General features: G+C 40.7%; 1 protein-coding gene across 4 annotated transcripts in view; it reads left to right on the top strand.

The window, feature by feature from the left end:
• RNF217 (ring finger protein 217) overlaps window positions 1-19,840 on the top strand; it is a 71,074-nt gene that overhangs the window by 14,943 nt on the left and 36,291 nt on the right. For all 4 annotated transcript variants that reach the window (XM_074819200.1, XM_074819199.1, XM_074819202.1 and 1 more), the window contains exon 2: window positions 19,584-19,817. In XM_074819200.1, the coding sequence (XP_074675301.1) occupies window positions 19,584-19,817 (234 nt within the window). The remainder of the gene's footprint in view (window positions 1-19,583; window positions 19,818-19,840) is intronic.

Genomic DNA, 19,840 nt, shown 5'->3' with positions numbered 1-19,840 from the left:
GTGCCATTAAGGTGAAAGTTTTGTACTGGAAGAAATCTAACATCTGTTTTATACTGTGTGACTTCAGGGGAAGGAATTGTCACTCAGCCATGGACTCTTCTTATCTCTGTCATATGTTGGAGTGTTTGTCTTGTTTTACTTCCTGACAGTGTATAATTGAGCAGGAGAGAAAGACTTCCTTGCAGGAGGATCTTTGTAATCAGATGTCACACCCTTTTGTCTGTCCAGCTGCTTTTGTGCAAGTATGATCCACGTAGCAGATTTCTCAGAGAGCTGGCCATGCTTTGCACTGGTGGTGTCACTCTGTAGCATTAAACTAAGACACTTGAGCCAAGGCTGAACCTTCATGACCCATCAGTTATAGCTGGCTCAAGAAGCTCTTCACCGATCCTTGCTATCCCTGTACACCTCTGGAGGGGGAGCTGAATAGTGTTCACAGCAGTGAAATTACAGCATTATTTATTTTTTTTCTTCCCCCACTTACTGCAGGGTATGGGAAGCATTGTTATTTGTGACTTGGAGAAGTTATGGACTAGCCTATGCTGTTACTCAACCCTGTTACTCAACTGTGATTTCAGCATGCTGATTTTGAAGATAGAACTCAGTAGACTTGAGCTTCTATTGTACAGATATTTTTGGTGGTAAAGTGGAGCAGTTGTGAAATTTGAAAGTTAAAATCATAAAGGCCTGTAACAGAAGATTATCTTACTGTTGCATTGAGCATTACAAAAAGTTTTTTGAAGACCATCCCCTCCCCCCTTCCCCCCCCCCCCAGTATCAGAAGAGTTACTGTTATCCCTTTTCTTACTTGTGTCTCAAGCTCTAGAAGTGATAAGAGAGTGGAATAATCATGAGATTAAGACTTTGTTTGTCTGCTTTTCCTCCTTTTCTTTTTTCTTCCTGTCTTTCTCTTTGAATGTAACTTGGGGATGGGAGGGCATTGGGAACAGGAGTTAGTCTCTCTCTGAAGCAGTAGTTTTTCCATCCAGAGTGTTTTGCAGGTGACACCCTTATGTATGGTGGCACAGGGGACAGATTTGCTTTAATGTTTCAGTTAAACCTGTATCCTCTCTTGGATGTAATAAGAGGTGTTTTGATTCCACTTTGGTGTTTGAGTGCTCTTGCAAGAAGTGACTAATACGGCTGGGCAGGTAGGGCTGCACTAACGAGACCAGAAAAAAATGGACTTTATTTTAAAAAGAGCAATTGTCGCTACCCAGTTTAGAGAACATATCACATGGCAGTAGGAAATTTAGTGTTGATTTAGTATAGTATTGCTTTGACCACTTATGTTTTAGAAATTATATTTTGGGGGGGGTTTATGATTTAGAGAAGCTATCTGCATATATCATGTCTTGGGTTGTACAACAGATTGTGCTAATACTACATGTTGCAAACCCAAGCAAACAAGAAGTTGCTCATAGCTTTTTTTTTTTAATTTAACTGGAAAAATACAGAATTAGGATAGCTGATCAGTCTTAGCTGTCCTATAGTGACCGCAGTGGAAAAACCTTGGAATCATGCCTTCTTGTAACTCCAGTTTTAAACTACCTTAAAAACCAGTTTTGCCTCAACTTTTGGGGGAAGAGATGGTGGGTTTTGGTATGGTTTCATCTGAAACTAATTGCAAACTTGTAAAATTCTAAAAATGCTTTTTTGCTTGAAAACTGTAAATTCAGGGAAGTGGTACCTAATTGTTGAAATTTCCTTGAACCTGTAAGTACGCTATCGAATGACACTGACTACTGTAACAATACAAATATCTGTGATGATAATTAAACCTTCATACTGCAGTTAAATTACAGATCATTCCATGAAAGAGGAAATATATACATTTTGCATAGCTTCCTTTCTCCTTTCATTTTTCCTTTTGGATTTTTATGTTTTGACTCTTGCGATTAGTTCCCTTCTGAATTTGCACACCTCAGGAAATTTTAATACTCCTGGACTACAGGCAGAATTGTGATGCTCCCATCTTCGTGGTGGTTAAATAAAACAGTCCCGCTTTCTTCTCATGAGCTTTTCTTTACGCTTAGGCTTTTTTGGTTTGTTTTGTTCCACTTTTCTGGTTAGATCTCTTGAGCAGTTTCTGCTGGTTGGCCAGGTTTTCTTTGCTGTACTGTACTCGAATTTGCAGCTTGATGGGTTTTACTTTCCAAGTGTCTCTTAAAAGTACTTCTGTTGCACAGTAGTCAATACTGTATGCAGTTTCTCTAGTCCCATGTAGGACATGAATTCACCACCTTCCGTTGTAAGATGTTTATCTGCTGTCATAGATAAGAAGGAAAATCATTGATGTCCCACGTGAATTCAGCAAGTGCATTTCTTTGTTGAGTAGAAGTATCTACCATGTATCACTGTTGCAATTTATTGTCTGCTGTTAGAATTGAGAAATCCAAACCCAGATTTCTAGATTTTCTTGGTTTCTTCCAAATGGAAATGTTTCATCCCACTTGAATCTCTGGGGAAAATCCTAGCAAAGAGTTGGTTTGGATACCTCAAGAGAGTGAACTTTGGAGAAGCCCACTTATTTTCTTGTTTCTGCCAGTAAATTAAAATTTTAAAAATCACATTTAGTCTATTTTACTGAAAATCTTGAGCGTTTCAGTAATTGAGTGGGGAACTCAGCATTGCAGGATGTCTGTCTTCATGTTTACAAATGCTATATACGGGGAATCAAATGATACATGATGAAAAACTGCAGTTAAACATGCAGATTTTTCATTAGGTGACGTAAATCACAGTCCCAGTTGTGTGAGACTTGAACAAGATTTACTTTTTGTCCATCCTGGCTGTTTTAGACTGCTGTAATATCCTGCAGTGGATCCTGGAGCAGGGTGGCACTTTTCTGGTGTGCATACATCTTCCTTTCCTGCTGTCCAGGAGGAGTGGGCGAACCAAAATGCAGCAAGAACAGCAGGATGGAGGTGGCAGAGGAGTTAAATTGAATGGGACGGGAAGCCTTGTTTCTGGATGTAGTGCCATGATGTGGGAGCTGAAGGCAGTCTGCACACCAGTGACAATCCTGTAAGTCTTCTGATGTGGTGGATGAAGGCTAACCAGGGCTGGCTTGGCAAAGAGTGAGAACAAATTGGTGTAGGGAGGCCTGGTGCAGAGAGGCCAGAAGAGATGCAGGAAGCAGAGGCAGCGGGGCAGGGAAGGGGAGAGGCAGGGTGTCTGCAGGCTGCTGCTGAGGCTGCAGGGATCTGCTTGCTGTCTGCATTTGCTCTGCCTAGGATGAAATCTCTCCTGGCAAATCTCTCTCTAGCAGCTGTTTAGCATAAAATAACTGCCTAGTACCGCCAGTGGTTATTCCCTAAGTTCAAACGTCAGGTTTTTTCCTCTATACATGGTGATTGTCTTCTAGCTTGCTGATAAAATGCATAGCTGGTACTCTCCCATACAACTGAATTTGAGGAGGATTGTTACAGCTGTTGTGACTCTAGGAGCCGTGAGATGAGAGAGAATAATGTAATAGTTAAGGTAGGAGAACTGCATTGTTGTTTTTTCCTGGCAGTATTAGAGCCTTCCAAGGTGATACTAGCCAAGTCCCCCAATCCAGACTTCTCACAGATGACTGCTTATTGCAGTGACTCAGTTTGTGAACTCACCTTTGGCACTCAGTCACTGGGAGCTATGATTTGAGGTAAATCAAGGTGACATTAGGAAAAAGACATTTTTATTTATAAGACATTCATATACTGTAATGAGAAATTAATAACTTTAGAGGTTTGGTGTGCAGAAATAGCTGAGGATGCACATTAAAAAATGCTTTTATGATCTCTATTTTATCATTCTTCCTGTGTGCTGAAAGACTTGCTAACCTGTTCGTTCTTACTGATTGCAGTTTTGCAAATGAGAAATCAAATGGAACTGTAATTTGCACTTAGTTTTAAGCATAGCCATTTGTACTTTGGAGACTTAGCACAGAAAATGTGCGTAAGTCTTTTCTTCAGTCTTCTATAATTCTTAGCATACATTAAAATATTTGTACTAAACATTTATTTCAGTAGAGGTTGAAAGTAGACTCCAAAGACCTTATTATTAAAAATGCCTTTATAGGATACCCTATGCACTGGAATACAACAAAGGATTAATTTTGCCTTTAATAAGAGATGTTTCATTAAATCTAAATGATTTTATAAAATGTTCTTAAACTTTCCCTTGATACTGCCTTACCGTTGCTTGACAGCAAGTGGCTTGTAGATTTAAGTGTAAGCACCCTTTGGTGCTTTTTTTCAGATTTGTCACTTTTACCTGAGAAACCCAGTTTTACAGGATTGTATTTTAATATAAATTTTAACAGATTTGTTTAGTTACGTTTTTTTCTTGCTGTTTGGGTAAATTACCTTATTCCCAAAATAAGTTTGACAAAAAAATTAGACTTCTATACACTCTTTCAGCTGTTTCAGCTATGTCACCTTCAATTTATGTAGGGAATACATAGAATATGGAATGGAGGAGAGTCAAAGAGTGGCTTTCATTCAGTTAACCACTGAATTTCAGAGGTGCCATCTTAATCTTAGTATCATTAGTTACTTGGTACTAAAAGTTTAGTAAGCCTGTGTGTTTGTAGGAAATGATGGGAGTTGCATAGGCATGCAACAGGACATCAGCTGATCATACTGAGCAGGGAGGAGCACAAGGGACTAGCTTTGGAAGGATACTTCTGCCATCCCCCTCTGTCCAGTTGGGAATAAGGGGGTGGGAATGTCTCTGAGCCTGATCTCTTGCCACCAAGGAAAGTGCCGAGACTTGTTTTAACAAGTACTGGGAATCTTAAGCGTTGGGGAAAGTGCTTTACTGGGGACTGTCAAGCTGTTATTATGTCCTACTGGTGCTGCCAGAAATTCTCAGCTTTTATGTGACTTCTGCTTCAAAAACCTATAGCATATTGGGGTGGTGCTGGGGAATCAAAAGTAGGCGCACATGGGTGGAAATTCCGAAATTGCTGAATTTACTAGGAAGTTAACACAGCCGTGTTTGTTCTCATGCAGTGATGTTTTGATTCTTTTAGAGAAATGTCAGTACAATTCAGACCTTAGTTCTGCAGTAGGATGCCAACTGTTTCCCTCGCTGCAGGCAGTGTTTTGGTGAAAAATGGGTAACAAACACATCGCTTATTTTGGTGTTTGGGTGTGCTTCCAAAACAACAATAGTCACAAATACAAATATTACTGTGTCTCTTTTGCACAGAAAATCAATGTGCTTTGGGGCAGCAGTTTTCTGGGTGGCAGCAACAGCAGTTCTCAGCAGCACCTCCAGCTGTTTGGTACAGGTTCAGGTTAAAAGGAGACTTTACAAGTGCGGAACCTTCACTAGGTGAAGGTACAGGGCAGTTCAGAGGGTAGTCAGCCTCTGTCTGTGTGTTATTAAAGTGAGGGAAATTAGGTGGATTCAGAAAATTCTGAAGAGCAGACTTTTTTTCCCCCTTGTATCCAGACAAGAGGACATTATGTTCCAGGGAAAAACTGCAGGAGAGAAGAGATGCAACTTGTGGGAAGAGTGGGGACTTCCTAGGAAAGGCTGAAGTGAGTACCTCTTCTTTCTTTTTCCTGAATTTTCCCCTCTTGTTGTCTTCCTCTCCCCAAACAAGCTAGAGCAACTGTGAATGCTTTCCCTTTTCCAGGTTAAACCACTGCAGCTCGCCAGGCCTCTACAGAAGCTTGCACTGGTGGCAAATGGTCATCAGTGATTGCTTAATCATAGAGGGTAATTGCAGTTTGCAACTACTAGGTAGAAGTATTTGCTCTGGAAGAACTATTGGGTTATTTTTCTAAAAAAAGAAGTTCTTATCCCATTAAAAATCTGAAACAAAACTAATATTTTGAGAGGGGTCATATTTGGATAGACAGGTCAGTGGTGTTTAATGTCAGGTGATGTGCTTCCATTTTAACAAAGATGTCAATGAAATGATAAATCAGATACTTTTCAAAAGTTTTCATCTCCTTGCTAACAAGCATTCTACTTATTTTCTTGTTTCTTTGTCATGAAAGCTGTTGATCCTTTATTTTTGGTCTTGCAAAATCTGGAGTTGGAGAGATGTTTGTCCTTGTGTACAATCCTTGTGTGTTCTCTGGTACCATGCTTTGTAACAATTCCTTTCTCCTCCTGTACTGCTTTAGTTCCTACCTGTTAACCTCTCTCTCACTGAGGACTATATATATTCTTTGGAAATAATTAATGAAACTAGAATTTCCTCAACTAGTATTGAATTCAATTACTACTGGAGTCTGTGGTTTCAGAAGTGGAGATGGATATAGTTGACTTGATACCTCCTTCACCTCACTTCACCTGCCCACTCCCTGGTCCCCAAGCTGCAGTCCTTACTGGTGGTGGTTTGAAAACTCTGATACCTACTGGTAGGAACAAAGCTGCTTCTTTAAATATTCAGTGTGGCAACCCAGTTTCTGGAGCCCTGCAAAAGTTTAATGCCAGCAGAAGTGGTGTTTCAAGGTATCTAACCACCATCACTTTACAAATCCTCACAGTCAATAATCCTTGATTGTTTGGGATTTTTTTGGGGGGGTGGTGAGAGTGGGGTTAGACAAGTTTGAAGTAATTTTGTTTGTAAATAGATAGGCAGTATCTACAGAAATGATAAATAGTTGCTTTCCTCCAATTGTAAGCAGTTTTTTCCTACCATGACCATTTTTAAGTTGGAGTCTCTGGAGGTGATATCTTTACTCTTGGAACAGAACAATTGAAATGTATTTAGTAAAAATTCCTTGCAGTGTATGTTGAGTTAATGAGGTGTCCTGTTCGTAGTATATCTTTTATAATCATTATTTTATTCTTACAGTCAGCTGCTTCAGTGTTTTGTAGCATGCATGACAGTTCTTGATAGAGTTTTCCTCCCTGCTGCTTGGTCCAGCATTGCTGAGGATACCTATTAACTTAATTGTTTCGTTACAAGTAATGCATTTCTTCATCTTTTGAGATTTTTAAGATTTTTTTTTTTTTCTACTTTGTGACTATTCCCTTTGCTTTAGTTTCACAGGTAAGACTCTTGTATCCTTCAAGAAAGAGCAGAAATAGTGCTAACAGAGGAGTGGAAACTGTGAAAACCATCTGAAGGGCTGCAGGGCGGGTGTAAGGGCAGATGCTGGGTTCAGACCTGAAGCTCAGTGAAGGATTTTCTTGAGTGCACTGAGCATTTTGAGTATTTGTACAGAATGGGAAAATATGCATTAGTATTCATAAATCTAATAATCACCTAGCTATGCAAAAATACAAGCTGCTTTCTGAAGAACAATAGTTTTTGGATGTGTGAGGAAAACACTGATGCATAGACTGGGTGCAGCCCTCCAACCCTGGTACTGTAGTTGCCTCAGTTTTTACTGAGGGAAGCTGCTGAGCGTATTTCAGGCTTGTAGCTTCCTAAAGGTAAACAAAGTTAACACGAGAAAGAACCTGGTACATGATCTGAAGGTGTAGAGTGACATGACAGGTAAGATGACTGGTGGCCAGCTACCTTTGCAAGAGTCTCTCTCCTTGGCCGTGTGTTTCCCACTTTTCTATTGGGTACTGAACCAGTGATCATATGTCACAGAATTAATTCAGCTGCCTGATCAATTGGAAAACTAATTTAAAACTACTGCAGACTCTGGTGTTAGCCACCTGAAGCTTTTCTCCCTGCAGCCTCATGATTGCTTTCTAAAGCAGAGAGGGAGAAGGAAAAGCTATATTGACTTCTTCCATAATGTTTTAGCCATTAGGCAGGGTGCAGTCTGAGATAATGGCACTCTTGGCTAACTGTGACCTGATGGAATGGCTGAAGGAGTCTGAGACCTGGAGAGGGATACCTGGACCAACTGATACGTGAGAGATCTAGCTGGACCTGCATCCCAAATCTTTCAGGCCCATGTAGGTGTTTGATCACATAACTGGAGATCTTGGGCTAAACTCCCAGTCATACAGGGTAAGCCTGTGTAGGTAGAAGGTCTCTTTTGGTTTTTTATTCCAGGCCAGTCTCTCTAACTAGTCAAAAAGGGTGATTGCAGGGAACTGCATTCAGTGATTACAACAATTAGTGCCACCTTTCTTGTAGTATTCAGGACTGGCTGGGACTGTTGTTATCCTCAAAGGAACAAAAGTGATTAAAAACATGATGAGGTAGGGAAGGGAAGCCTTATATTTATATTTATTACCTTGTGTTTTTTTTCTCCTACATGCAAGTATTTCCACAGCCTTATCTGATGACAATATTATTTTCGCAAGAATCAAATCAAATCTATTCCTCACTGTTAACTGTGAAATTTTAGTCAGGAGTCTAACCTGGGGCATTTTGACTTATTCTACCTCTATTCTTCACTTGCGCCTCATGGCAAAAGCAGGCTCTCAGAGCACAACACTACGTGCAACAGATTTGTCAGATCCGTATCAATGTTTTGAACTAGTACGGGGTTTGTAGTAAAGGTCATATTATGTTGCTACACTTTTTTTAAAACATAGATTTACATATATAAACTGCATATGAATAGTAGTGTTTTGGGTTTTTTTAAAGAGAATTTAGAACAAATAGGAAGTCATAATTTCTTCTCTTGTGGCAAATCTGATGTGAAAATGAGTATTTTAACAACCTAATCAGCTGATAGAACTGCCTTCAGGAATTTAAATGAGCTTGCTTCATGATTTCTTTGCTTTATGGAAAAGTGGTAAGTGCAATATAAAAAGTGGTTAGTGCAGTATATTGTTCTGAACACAGTTATTGTTTGTTTTTCCTGGTGTAAAACATCTGTGTTGTCTGCTTCCCCCCTTGTTTTGCTGTTTCTAATGGTTTTGTGGTGATGTAGAGATTGTAGCTGCTTGTGACAAAGTCTGCAGCAATCAATACACAAATACTTTCCATTAATCGAATTGAAGGCTGTCTTCCATCTTCAGTCGGGACCCAATTCTGGCAGACTCTCAGGGAGACTGACCTGTTATGTTAACAACCCCCAAATTACAGCCAGAGTTTGATCAGCAGAAGAATTACCTATGATAGTTTGGCTGTTAAATATGCTGTTTAGAAATCACTACATGCTAGAGGAGTGCAGCTCTCTACTGGATTAGATCAGTTGTGGGGAAAAAATGTTCTTTCAACTTTCCCAAGAGGCTTTTTCTTCTGTGTCACAGTTTTCTGCTGAGGTATATTAGGTAACAGTGTAACTCTTTCATGGGTAATTTTCTCCTAACTGGAGTGACACTTTTGCTTTGCTTTCACTTCTGCTTCTTCAAGTATGGATCAGAACCACTGCTTAAGCTTTTGCCTCAGACTGCTCCCTGGAGTAGGCTGTGCTGTTTGCACTTCTTGATCTTGTTTGTTTGCTCCCTGTTGTGGCTGTACCCATCATTGCATTAAATGTGTATTAAAATGTGGTTTAAACTTACAGTGCATTATGAAACATAACTTCATAAAGTCATGTGAAATGGGAGCTTTAGCACAGTATATGGGGTTTGTCCAAATGATGGTATGTGGGGAGACGCCTGGAAGTCGTTCTGCGTTAGCCTTTCCCAGGAAGTATTTATTCCTGAAAATGGGTCAGCATGCACACCCGTCCTCTTATGGCTTAAGCTATGTAAAAGTTACCAATTTGTTTCACTTTGTGGTAGCTTTAATTAGCATAGCTCTTTACCAAAAGCAGCTTTGTTTATTGTGGATAGGTACTGGTAGAATGAGATAGGTCTGATTTCAGGAAGGCAGGGCAAAATAACTATAATTCAAATATTAGCTATTTTTAGCAACTTGATTGTATAAACAAATTTAAGCTATGTTCTTTGTAAAGGAAACCAAGTGATGGCATTATAACCTTATATATTCCACCTTGAATGTTAGAAATGAGGTGTGTTACTATCATTCCTGACAATTGTCAGCCAGTTAAAAAGTACTTTTCAGGCTTTCTTCTGCTTTTGCTTGCACCTGTACAGTTCTGCTGTTTCTATATTAAATTTATCAAGTAAAGAGGGCACAATTTGGTTTCATGTCTAATAGTTAAGAATGAAAATGTTGATTATTCATACATGCACAAGAAAACTCGCATACAATCTCAGACCTAGCAAAGACATGGAAACTAAATAGTTGTAGGTAGCTTTCTTAAGGAAAGCAGGACAGATTAAGAGTGGATATAAAATGCCCATCCTTTTTTCTGCAGGCCAGGGAATGTAGATGATCAGGGTGGTCAAGAGAATAGTTGAGAGATTCATGTTAAAAGTTCTTGCTATTTTTAAGTCATCACCCACATCCATGGCAACTCTCTGTTAGGTTTTGTAGCCATCTTCTGGGATGGAGTAGCGAGGCAGGTGGGAGTATACTTCTCCTACCTCCTTCCCTTGATTGAGAGATTTTCTTTATTATATGCTAAACACCACTTTCAGCTGAGAAAATATTAAGCACCATAAATGTTTCTGTAGGTACAACAGTAAAACATAACAACAGCCGTTGCTGGTGAAATCGAAGATTCAGTTAATTATTGCTGATGATAATAACGGGGCTTATCTGTATTAGAGGCTCAGTGATACAGATTGCTGAATAGGTTGTGCAAATATATGGTGGTTTGGGCCCTATTTTATTTGAAAGGTGAACGCTGATTGGCAAATGCAAACTTGGGACATTTTTCTAGTTTTTGTCTCGTTAGGACACTGCTTACTAAACGGTAGAAGAATGAGCTGTTGATCTCTTTTCCAACATAAACAGTTGTAGAATAAATTGTCGCTGTTCTTGATGGATTTTGCTTGGCTCCACCTGAAGACTGAGGTGATGTTTCTAATAAAGACTAAGACTGCATATTTTCATTCTTCTATAACAGCTTCTTTTAAGAAAAGCATGGGAAAGGATTTGGTTGTGATATTAATTATTGTTTATAGTTATTATTCCATTGGAATAGATCTGAATCTGGGTTAATTCAATCTGAACTCAGTGAAGGTCGGAGTTTGACTGAAGAGGACTTCTGTTGTAAGCAAGACAAGGAAACAGCTGTGTACCTTTTTAAGCATTGCTCCTATAAGAGAGCAGCATATACATAAAAATTATCTGCTCAAGTAGCTGAGCACACTTTGGTTTAATCTTCTTAACTGGAAAAGGAGAATAGGATTTGGGGTTTTCTTGGGTTTTTTATTTCTAATTTATTGTTTTGTGAGGTAAGTATTTAAATGAATTATAGCAAACACATCATGACTTTCCTGCTTTTGGGAGGTCTGACATGCTGAAAGGGAGGGGTACTGCCCCATGGGAGGAAGAGGGCTTGTGTCCTGTCCCGTTCAACCTGTTCACTCCTTGCCTTCCCAGGATGTCAGCTTGGACTCTCATGGTCTGTACCTTACCAGAGCACCTGGGTGGGCAGAATAGACCTGGTTTAGGCTTGGCTGGTAATAAATTCAAGTACAGATGACTGTTTCTGAAAGTCTTATGTTGGCCGTAGGAGAACAGGCTGTTCTCTTCTGAATTTAAGGCTGTTGATTAAAGAGTTAACTGATAGATTTTTATCTTATTTTACAAGAATCAGCTGTTGCAGTTGGCTTGTTTTGGTTCTGTGTTATTTGGCAGTGGTGTTTTTATTCCAGTGTTGGAAGCCCAGCAAATCATTACATTAAGAAGGTTTTGCTTCTTCGCTACTTGTATTTCCTAATGCTACTCAGCCCCTGCGAGCAGGGTTCACTCCTGAGATGGCCAGGTTATTGGAGCGTATCATGGTATGCAGTTGGTCTCCTGGCCCTTGCTTCCTTTCTGTAATCCCTTCCATACCTGCTTGGTTTTAGTGGGATCTTTTGGTCCCACTCCTAGGCAGAAGCAACTGCCTCTGTTTTCCACCTCAGGAAAGGCAGGTGTCTGGCTCGGTCCTCCGACTTCAAAGAAGTTCTTTCAGGAGCATCTTTGGGTCTTTTACTAAAAGTGAATGTGCCTTCTAAGGAATAGAAAAATTACCATACCCATACTTGGCTAGCATTGGTAATATGCACACCTGGACAAAATAAGAAAGCTCTTGTGCATTTCCTTGTTCCCTTTAATGAATGCTGAGAGACCTGTGGGTTTGGGTCAGATTCCTCCAAGGTTTGCAGTTTCTGCCACTCTTCCTCCTGAATTACCTTCTTCAGCTGGGATTTCCCCCTCCCTCTGCTTCTACACATACCCCAGGAGGAGAGATGAAAGATAGCTTTATCTTGCACACTCCAGGGCTCCCAGAGGTTGTGAAAACTTTCTGTGAGCTGATCTCTCACTGACTCTGGTGTGCCTATTTTGTCAGTGTCCCAGCACAGCGGGCAGCTGTCTGGGTGTACCTGCTCTGGTTTTGTCCAGCCACAGGACTAACCATTGCCTCTGCTGTGGATTTCAGCTCACCATGGATGCCAAAAAAAACAGAGCAGAAAGTACATAACCTCCATACATGCTGATGACATGCACTAGGTTTGAGTAGTAGCAGGCAGAGGCATGACTTAATGCAGTGTAGTTTTTCTAAATGCATTACTGAGGTAAAATTGTTTCATTTTTTAATTCATTTAGTGCTAGGGAAAGTAACAGGAGATGAAAGCGCAGAGAGGGGGAGCTCATGCAAGTTGATAATTACTTGTTTACATCTTGTGAGGGAGAATTTCAGTATTAATTTGCTTTTCTACAAGTAATTTTCTATAAATCCTATCCCCATGGGAACAGGACAAATAAAAGAATGTTCCTGTTGATATTGAATCCATGTGAGCAGGTAACACCCGGTCCTGTGGAAGGAAGGGAAAAGGAGTTAGATCTTCACATCAGCATGTCATCAAATGAAAAAGCAAATTAAGAGGCCTTCAAGAAAAAGGTTTTGGTTGAGTTTAGGCGTATTCTGAAGAATATCTTGCTAGCTTATCCTCATGAAGTTTTTTTTAGGAGAATCCTATATTTGACTGTGGAGGGAAAAAGCAGAATTTGAACAGGAAGCAGACACTGTGGTTTGGGGTTTTGCTTCAGGCTGTGGAGGCCAGTTTTGCCAGTTAAGGTTTTGGTTGGTTTCTGGGGCTAAAGGTGCTCTGGTTGCTGTTCTGCGCAGGTGGTGGTGCTGGCATCCTGCAGCACCCCAGGAATGTGGGTTTGTGTAAGTGCGTTCCCAGAAGCAGTCCTTGGACTGTTATGGATAAAGCTGGAATCCCTGACTGTGTGGTGGTTTGACCTTGGCTAAATGCCAAGTACCCACCAAGTTGCTCTATCACTTCCCCCCCCTTCCCCTTTTTTTTTCTCAACAGGGCAAAGAGGGGAAAGAAAATAGGAAAAAAACCCAACCCTTGTGGGTAAAACAAAAGCAGTTTTAATATAAGCAAAGCGAAGCAAAGGTCCTCACGCGGAAGCAAAAAAAGAAAACAGATTTATTCTCTGCTTCCCATGAACAGGCGATGTCGGGCCTTCTCAGGAAGCAGGGCTACAATACGCGTAGTGGTTGCCTCGGAGGACCAAGGGTGACCCTACCCCCTTCCTCCTTTCTCCCAGCTTTATACTGAGCAGACATCATATGGTATGGAATATCCCTTTGGTCAGTTCGGGTCAGCTGTCCTGGTTGTGTCCCCTCCCAAGATCTTGCCCACCCTGTCCCACTGTGGGGGGGGGAAATGTCAGAAAGAGCCTTGGTGCTGTGTAAGCACTACTCAGCAGTAGCCACACCACCAGTGTGCTATCAACACCCTGCCAGCTCCCAACATAAAACACAGCACCATGAGGGCTGCTACAGGGGAAAACCAGTTCTGGCTCAGCCAGACCCAGTACAGGCTGAGGTTGTGAAAGCTAGATGAGAATTTAAATTGATGCCGCATTTAAATATGCATTGTAAAGCATTCAAAAGAGAGATGCTTTTGGAACAGAAAGGTCAAACCATTGGTGGTGGTGATTGGATTCAGTTATGTACACCTTCCCAGCTTCTTGCTTTTGAGTGCCTTTCTCCTGAAGGATGAGGTACTAACATGTTCTTCAAAGGTCCTGAGACTTTGCTTCTTTTTGTGTCTTTTTTTAGTGTTGACAGTGTGATAGTTAATGCGAATCTCTAACAGTGTGACTAGAAGAGGTGGTGTCTGCTCATGCTTACAATGTTTGGGCCCAAGTGACTTTCTCTTTCTGAATGTCACATGGAGCAGGAACCAACATGTCATTGTCATGGGTCATCCAGATGTGTGGTACCAATGTGAAAGGAGAACAAAGCATTTGTCCTCAGAGGACATGTGAAGGAGGACATCCTGATGGATCCTTTCAGGGTTGATCTATGTGAGCTTGTGACATAATAGAAATCTCATTATTTTTTTAGTGGAAGTCTCTGGTTGTACTTTTATTAAGAATAAATAGCCATTTAAAATACAATTTAAAATGGACATCTGTCACAAATGTATACAGAAATTATTTGAGGTTTTTTGTCTTTGAATATCTGTCAGATATTGCTGGGAGAAGTTCGGTTTTTTGGGCTACTTTTAGCACCTGAGCTGGGGAAAAGTGGGAATTTTTTTTTTTTTCTCCTAGACATCTTAAAGGTGCTGTTGACATTTGCCACCTTTGAGTTGCCTCAGTTGTCTTCCTTATTCTCCACTGACTATGAAGAAAGACTGGTCACTCTAGTTGTTTTGGTGCTTACTCGGATATTTCCTGACATAGCAGAAAATATGAATTAAAACTCAAAATATAACAATTATTAGTTCAATACCAGTGTGCAGGAGTTCCTCACCAATTTGAACTTTTTCTGGATCCTTTTGAGATCAGCAATATATACCCTGCTAAAGCTAGTGAAGCCCTTGACTCCTGAGGGAGGGGAGCGATGGATCTCAACTAGAGTGAGGTTACAGGTGGTAGTTGGCAGAAAAGACAGTAGGGGGACTTAATGAGAAAGGAATTCAGAAAGTGATTTATTGCAAGTCTTCTGTATTGAGAAATGAATAAAAGGGGAAATAAAAATAAAACCCCATGGAGTATGGTTTGTGAAGTAATAAATGGCAGACAGGAACTTGTATGATGATGTCCAGTGGGGAAATAAAAATGAAACATACTCCATGGGGTATGGTTTGTGAAGTAATAAATGGCAGACCAGAACTTGTGTGATGATGTCCAGTGGAGGAGGTGGCACACAAGAAACCAATCTGTTTTGGTGGTGATACAACTTAGGTAGCCCCTAATCTAATTACTTGTACTTCCAGCTGTTCATTCTTACTTTGTCTTGCAGCACTGATTTTTACCATTTAGCAATGAGGAGGGAGGACAGATGGACTGAAAAAGAGAATCCGTTTCATAGAATTTTGGTGGGTTTTTTTTTTTTGTAAAAGGAGTTTAATGGAGAATGCCAGCATATCACTGACACAAATCAGAGGTGGGGGATTCAGACTGCTGAAGTTAGTACTCAGACCACAGAAATGGTCATGGAACCACAAGCTTAAAGGCAGGTGCAGAATGCTTAGTAAAGGTTTGCACTGTCTTTGGTTTTCACTTGTTGAGTCATGTCTACTTGGATTTCATTTGATTAGCACCTATCACTGTAGAGTCCCGAACCATGATTAATCCTTCAAGTATTTTCCACGATTTTTTTTTTAAAGAAAACAAATTCAAAATGACACTCTCCACTTACCAAACCTACAAGAAAAGTAATTCTTCACTGATTTGCAACTTACCAGCAAAAATGCAAGAGCAGTGTTTCCAGTGAACAGTGAGCAATGGGATTTTGCTTATAAATAAAGGGAACTTGCCATTTGTTTTCTCCCCTGTAGAATATGAAGGTCCTGTAGACCAGAGTGTCCCTTCACTTGCATCTGTGCTTTCCAGAATGTTATTTTTTATGCATAACATCTTTGGTAGTTTACAGGGGAGAATTTGTCACACTGGTAGAAATTGAATTTCTTTACAGAGGTGCAGATCAGAGATGGCACTGTTCACTTTTCTTTCAGGTGAGAAGTAAGAACAGTTTACTGGTTTATTTAGCATATGCATCTCTGAACTAAGAGTAAAGTTTTAGTTAGAAAATGCTCGTTTGTCTATTTTAAAGTAAAATGGCCCCTCCTTTAAGGAATATAGCTGCCCAAGTACAGCCTGCACAGGGTTAGATTACATCCAGCTTGGGCCAGGCTAAACGACAGGTATAAATCAGTGCTTCTCTGGTGTAGTTTGAACTTTGCTTTATGTGTGGCTAACAAAGATTTCCTTTTAAAAGAAAGTTCAGGGTGCAGAAATAATTTTCTTATTTAAAGTACTATGCCATCTGTTTCTGTTTTCTGTTGCTGGTATCACTGCATTTTGGGGCAGTAAGTGGACCACTGTAGAGTCTGATTCTGCCCTGCCCGCCCCGCCCCCCCCCACCCCCAGTGTTTTCAAATAAAATGTCAAGAATCTGGAGGGTATGGGGGTGGTGGGGAGGTACGTATTTCTCTTCTGATAGTTTAAATGTTACCTTTCTGTAGAGTGAAGGTCTTGAGAGCCTGCTTTCTCCTTATGAATTGTAGGCAGAGTTAGCCCCTCCTGAAGATGCTTTAGAGAAGTGAAGCACAGCTGGGCATAAGAACTGCATGCTGCCTGACATTTAACACTGTACTACAGCTCAGCTGCTTTTAGACATATCTGAGTCGTTCATCATGCTGTGAAAATACACCATGTTGTTGTGTATACCAGGAGTTCTGAAGTTCTTACCACACTATGGTGTTTTGAAATTCAAAGGCTTCTTAAAACTCAGAGGTTTGACATTGTGATAAATTGATATTGAAGGATGGGCTCTTCAAAATTAAAAAAAAATCAAGGAAAAGAATAAAACTAGGTATTTCTACCTATGTTATAAGGAATTTTTTTGTTTTTTCTTTCCCATTCTGTAGCACCTTCTGGGTCTGCAGCAGCAGGTAGCCTAACAGGCTACCTCTAAAGCTGTACTTAATTGCTGATGCTAGTGCACAAACAAAGATGGACTGTTTTGGTAAGACAAGGCTCCATTGAAGATCCTGCTAATAAGCGAACCAGCTCTGTTCACTTCAGTCCCATTCAAAACACAGGAAAAGGATCAATCTTCGCCAAACTTGAAAGGCTTGAAACTGTTACAGAGGATAAAAATGATTTACTTCAAGTGGGTGTAAACCATATTTTCAAAATAAGCTCTGAAACCACACTTGACTTTTACCACATATATCAATCATATTCTGTGTGGGCATGAAATATAGACAGTGTTCAGCTTTGTATTCCTTCGTTTTATAAATGCAGGTTTGTTCTAACTAGCATTTAATATAAGCAGTGCTTCTTAAGCACTAGTTTAGATGCCAGATACAGTGTGCCTTCTCACTGTGAAGTGTTTACCCCGTTGTAGCTTAGTTTACTCTTAGCAAAAGGGCTTGCCTCTCAGTATTTCCCTAATGCTTAAAACCCCTGACATTCCTGCTTAATTTGATTATTTAGTTTTAAATTGTTGTATTTACACTTCTTTAAACAGAAGCTTGTACTAATCCTTGCAGTAGTGCAAGGATTTATATTTCTATAGCAAATTGTTTTCCTAGTTTAGCGTGTTTGAGTGCTCTAGTGCTGGATTAATCATCATCTCCTTTTTAAGCACACCTCCATGATGTACTGGGTGATTCTTCTGAGAAGAGTCACTCTAGTGATGTCCTATGCTCAAATTCAATTTTCACATGCTGCTACCAGTGACTTAGTGTCCTACAGGTATAAAATGCGGACATTTCCCAGCATGTAGTTTGTGGGATTTTGTTTTTTTTAATACCTTTGAGTACATAATCCTCCTGTACTTACACAGGTCCATGTAAAAGCCAGACTTTGAGCCTAGCCTTATTTGCATGTGGTAGAGCTCTGCTGATCTTTTGGAGCTGGAAATGAAATTGAGGGAAGCTCCCTCCTAAGAGTGGGTGTATTGCTGGAGGAGCTGCCTCTCCTCTGTACTGCAGGCAGATCTGCCTCCATCCTGACCTGCCTGCACCCTGAGCTGAGGCTGCTTAGAGCACCACGGCAGCAACTGCTCACCGCAGTGTTTGCTGGTCTGGGACAGGCTGCCACCATCCTCACCCTGCTTTTCTCTCTCTAATGTGTATCTAACCCCTTTGCTCTGCTTAGGTTTAGCTACATTGCCAAGAGAACAAAGGTAGTGTGCAATAGGGATTTTTTTGAAGTCAGTATGAACCTTAGGTTTTATACCATTTTGTTATGACTCTTCTGATCCTCTGGCTCCTGCCTAAATTAATTATCATTCAGTTAGAGCTCATATGTTTTCATTGCTGAGGCAGAAATGGCAGGGTAGTGTTGTGTTGGTTTTAGGGGTTTTTCTCCTCCTTTCTTAGCTTAAATACTGCATTAGTGAAGTCTCTGACGTGTCTTCTGGTGCCACTGTGCAGAAGCGAGATCGTCATCCAAATCTCAGGTGTTTCTATTGTATTTAGTGTATTGTTTGGCAGATTCCCATAATGGAGCATGCTAAAGAATATGCAGTCTAGGGAAATCAAATTTGCCAACCTTGAAACAGTAATTCCTAGAAAGAAGTGCTGGTTGCACCATTGAACCGCTTTTTCTTTGCACGGAGATATTCAGTAAGGAAGGAATTGGACTGGTGGTAAGCTCCACTTGTACAGTCAACACTCATTCATGCAAGATTATTTGAGGCAGACACAAACATGCTCAAGCTGGGTCCTTGCAGACTCTCAAGATCCAGCAGGGTTTATTAACTCAGGCTCAGTGCCAAGCAAATGCAACTCTGCTGCTCCCAGACCAAGTAGGATCTGCTGTTTTGGCATGGAGGCTGAGCTGTTAAAGCCTGCCAAGCGTGAAGGGTGCAGAACTGGGTCCAGTGCTGTTCTCGGATCCAGGAGCTCTGGAAACAGGTTGCGGATATCTGACCATATGGATCAGCTTGGGACCATCAGGACTCATTAGATCAACAACAGTTTCAGCCCTGTTAACCTTGAGCTTGCTTCTATACCTGTTTTTGTTTTGGGTTGGGTTTTTTTATTTTTTAAGGATTTTGGGGTTTTTTTTAGGGATTGTTTTTAAACTCTAACTCAGTGCTGGGAAAATTTATTAGCTTGATCAGCCCCAGGCTCAGCTCACACTTTCTGCACATGCAGTGTGGCATGTAAGGAGCTACTTGGAAGCAGACTGCAGAGACACTGAGCTTGCTAAGCAGGAACCAACTCAAGGCTAGCACTGAGTCAGAGCTGCTAGACTCTGATGATCCTAAATTGACTTTAATTTCTCTGTGTTGTGGTTCCCAGCACGTTTTGCAGTGAAACAGCACACAGATGTTTCCATTGCCTGCTTTCTCGCAGCCTGTATGAGCAGTGATAGTGGAGGCTGACCATTACAACCAAAGCATGGAGTGCTGGATGGATGCTGCTAGTTAGGACTTGTGTTTTGCTTTCATGGAGTACATAGCCATGGTACATACTCTGAGACTGTATGTTTAATAGCTGCAGTTGTCATAAGGGTAATTAGCTTTTCTGATTGGATTTGAAAATACTCTGAAAAAAACGCAGCGTGCTTGGACTAAGTCAAAATAGTTTTAAGATTATGTGCTTGATAGTTTGTGGACTGTTACAGTACTTGAAAGTAAATTTCCTCAAGAAAAATCACAAATGCTTGCTTAACTTTTCCAAGCAAAAGGTCATACGGCTTTTCTGGGTTTTTTCATATGCAGGTGCAGCTGGGACAAGCGGATATAAAATGCCCAATCACAGAGTGCAGCGAACACCTGGATGAAACAACTGTCCTCTATAACCTGCCCCATGATGACATCATCAAGTATAAATATTTCCTGGAACTCAGCCGCATTGACTCCAGCACCAAGCCGTGCCCTCAGTGCAAGCACTTTACAACCTTCCGGAGAAGAGGCCACATTCCTACCCCTGCCAAATTGGAGAACAAATACAAAGTGAGCATGCTTGCCAGGACTGT

Source organism: Strix aluco, chromosome 3, assembly GCF_031877795.1.
Source record: "Strix aluco isolate bStrAlu1 chromosome 3, bStrAlu1.hap1, whole genome shotgun sequence".
NCBI classification, from domain to species: domain Eukaryota; kingdom Metazoa; phylum Chordata; class Aves; order Strigiformes; family Strigidae; genus Strix; species Strix aluco.
The sequence above is the reverse complement of the archived record's forward strand: the minus strand, read 5'-3'. Positions and strand labels throughout refer to the sequence as shown.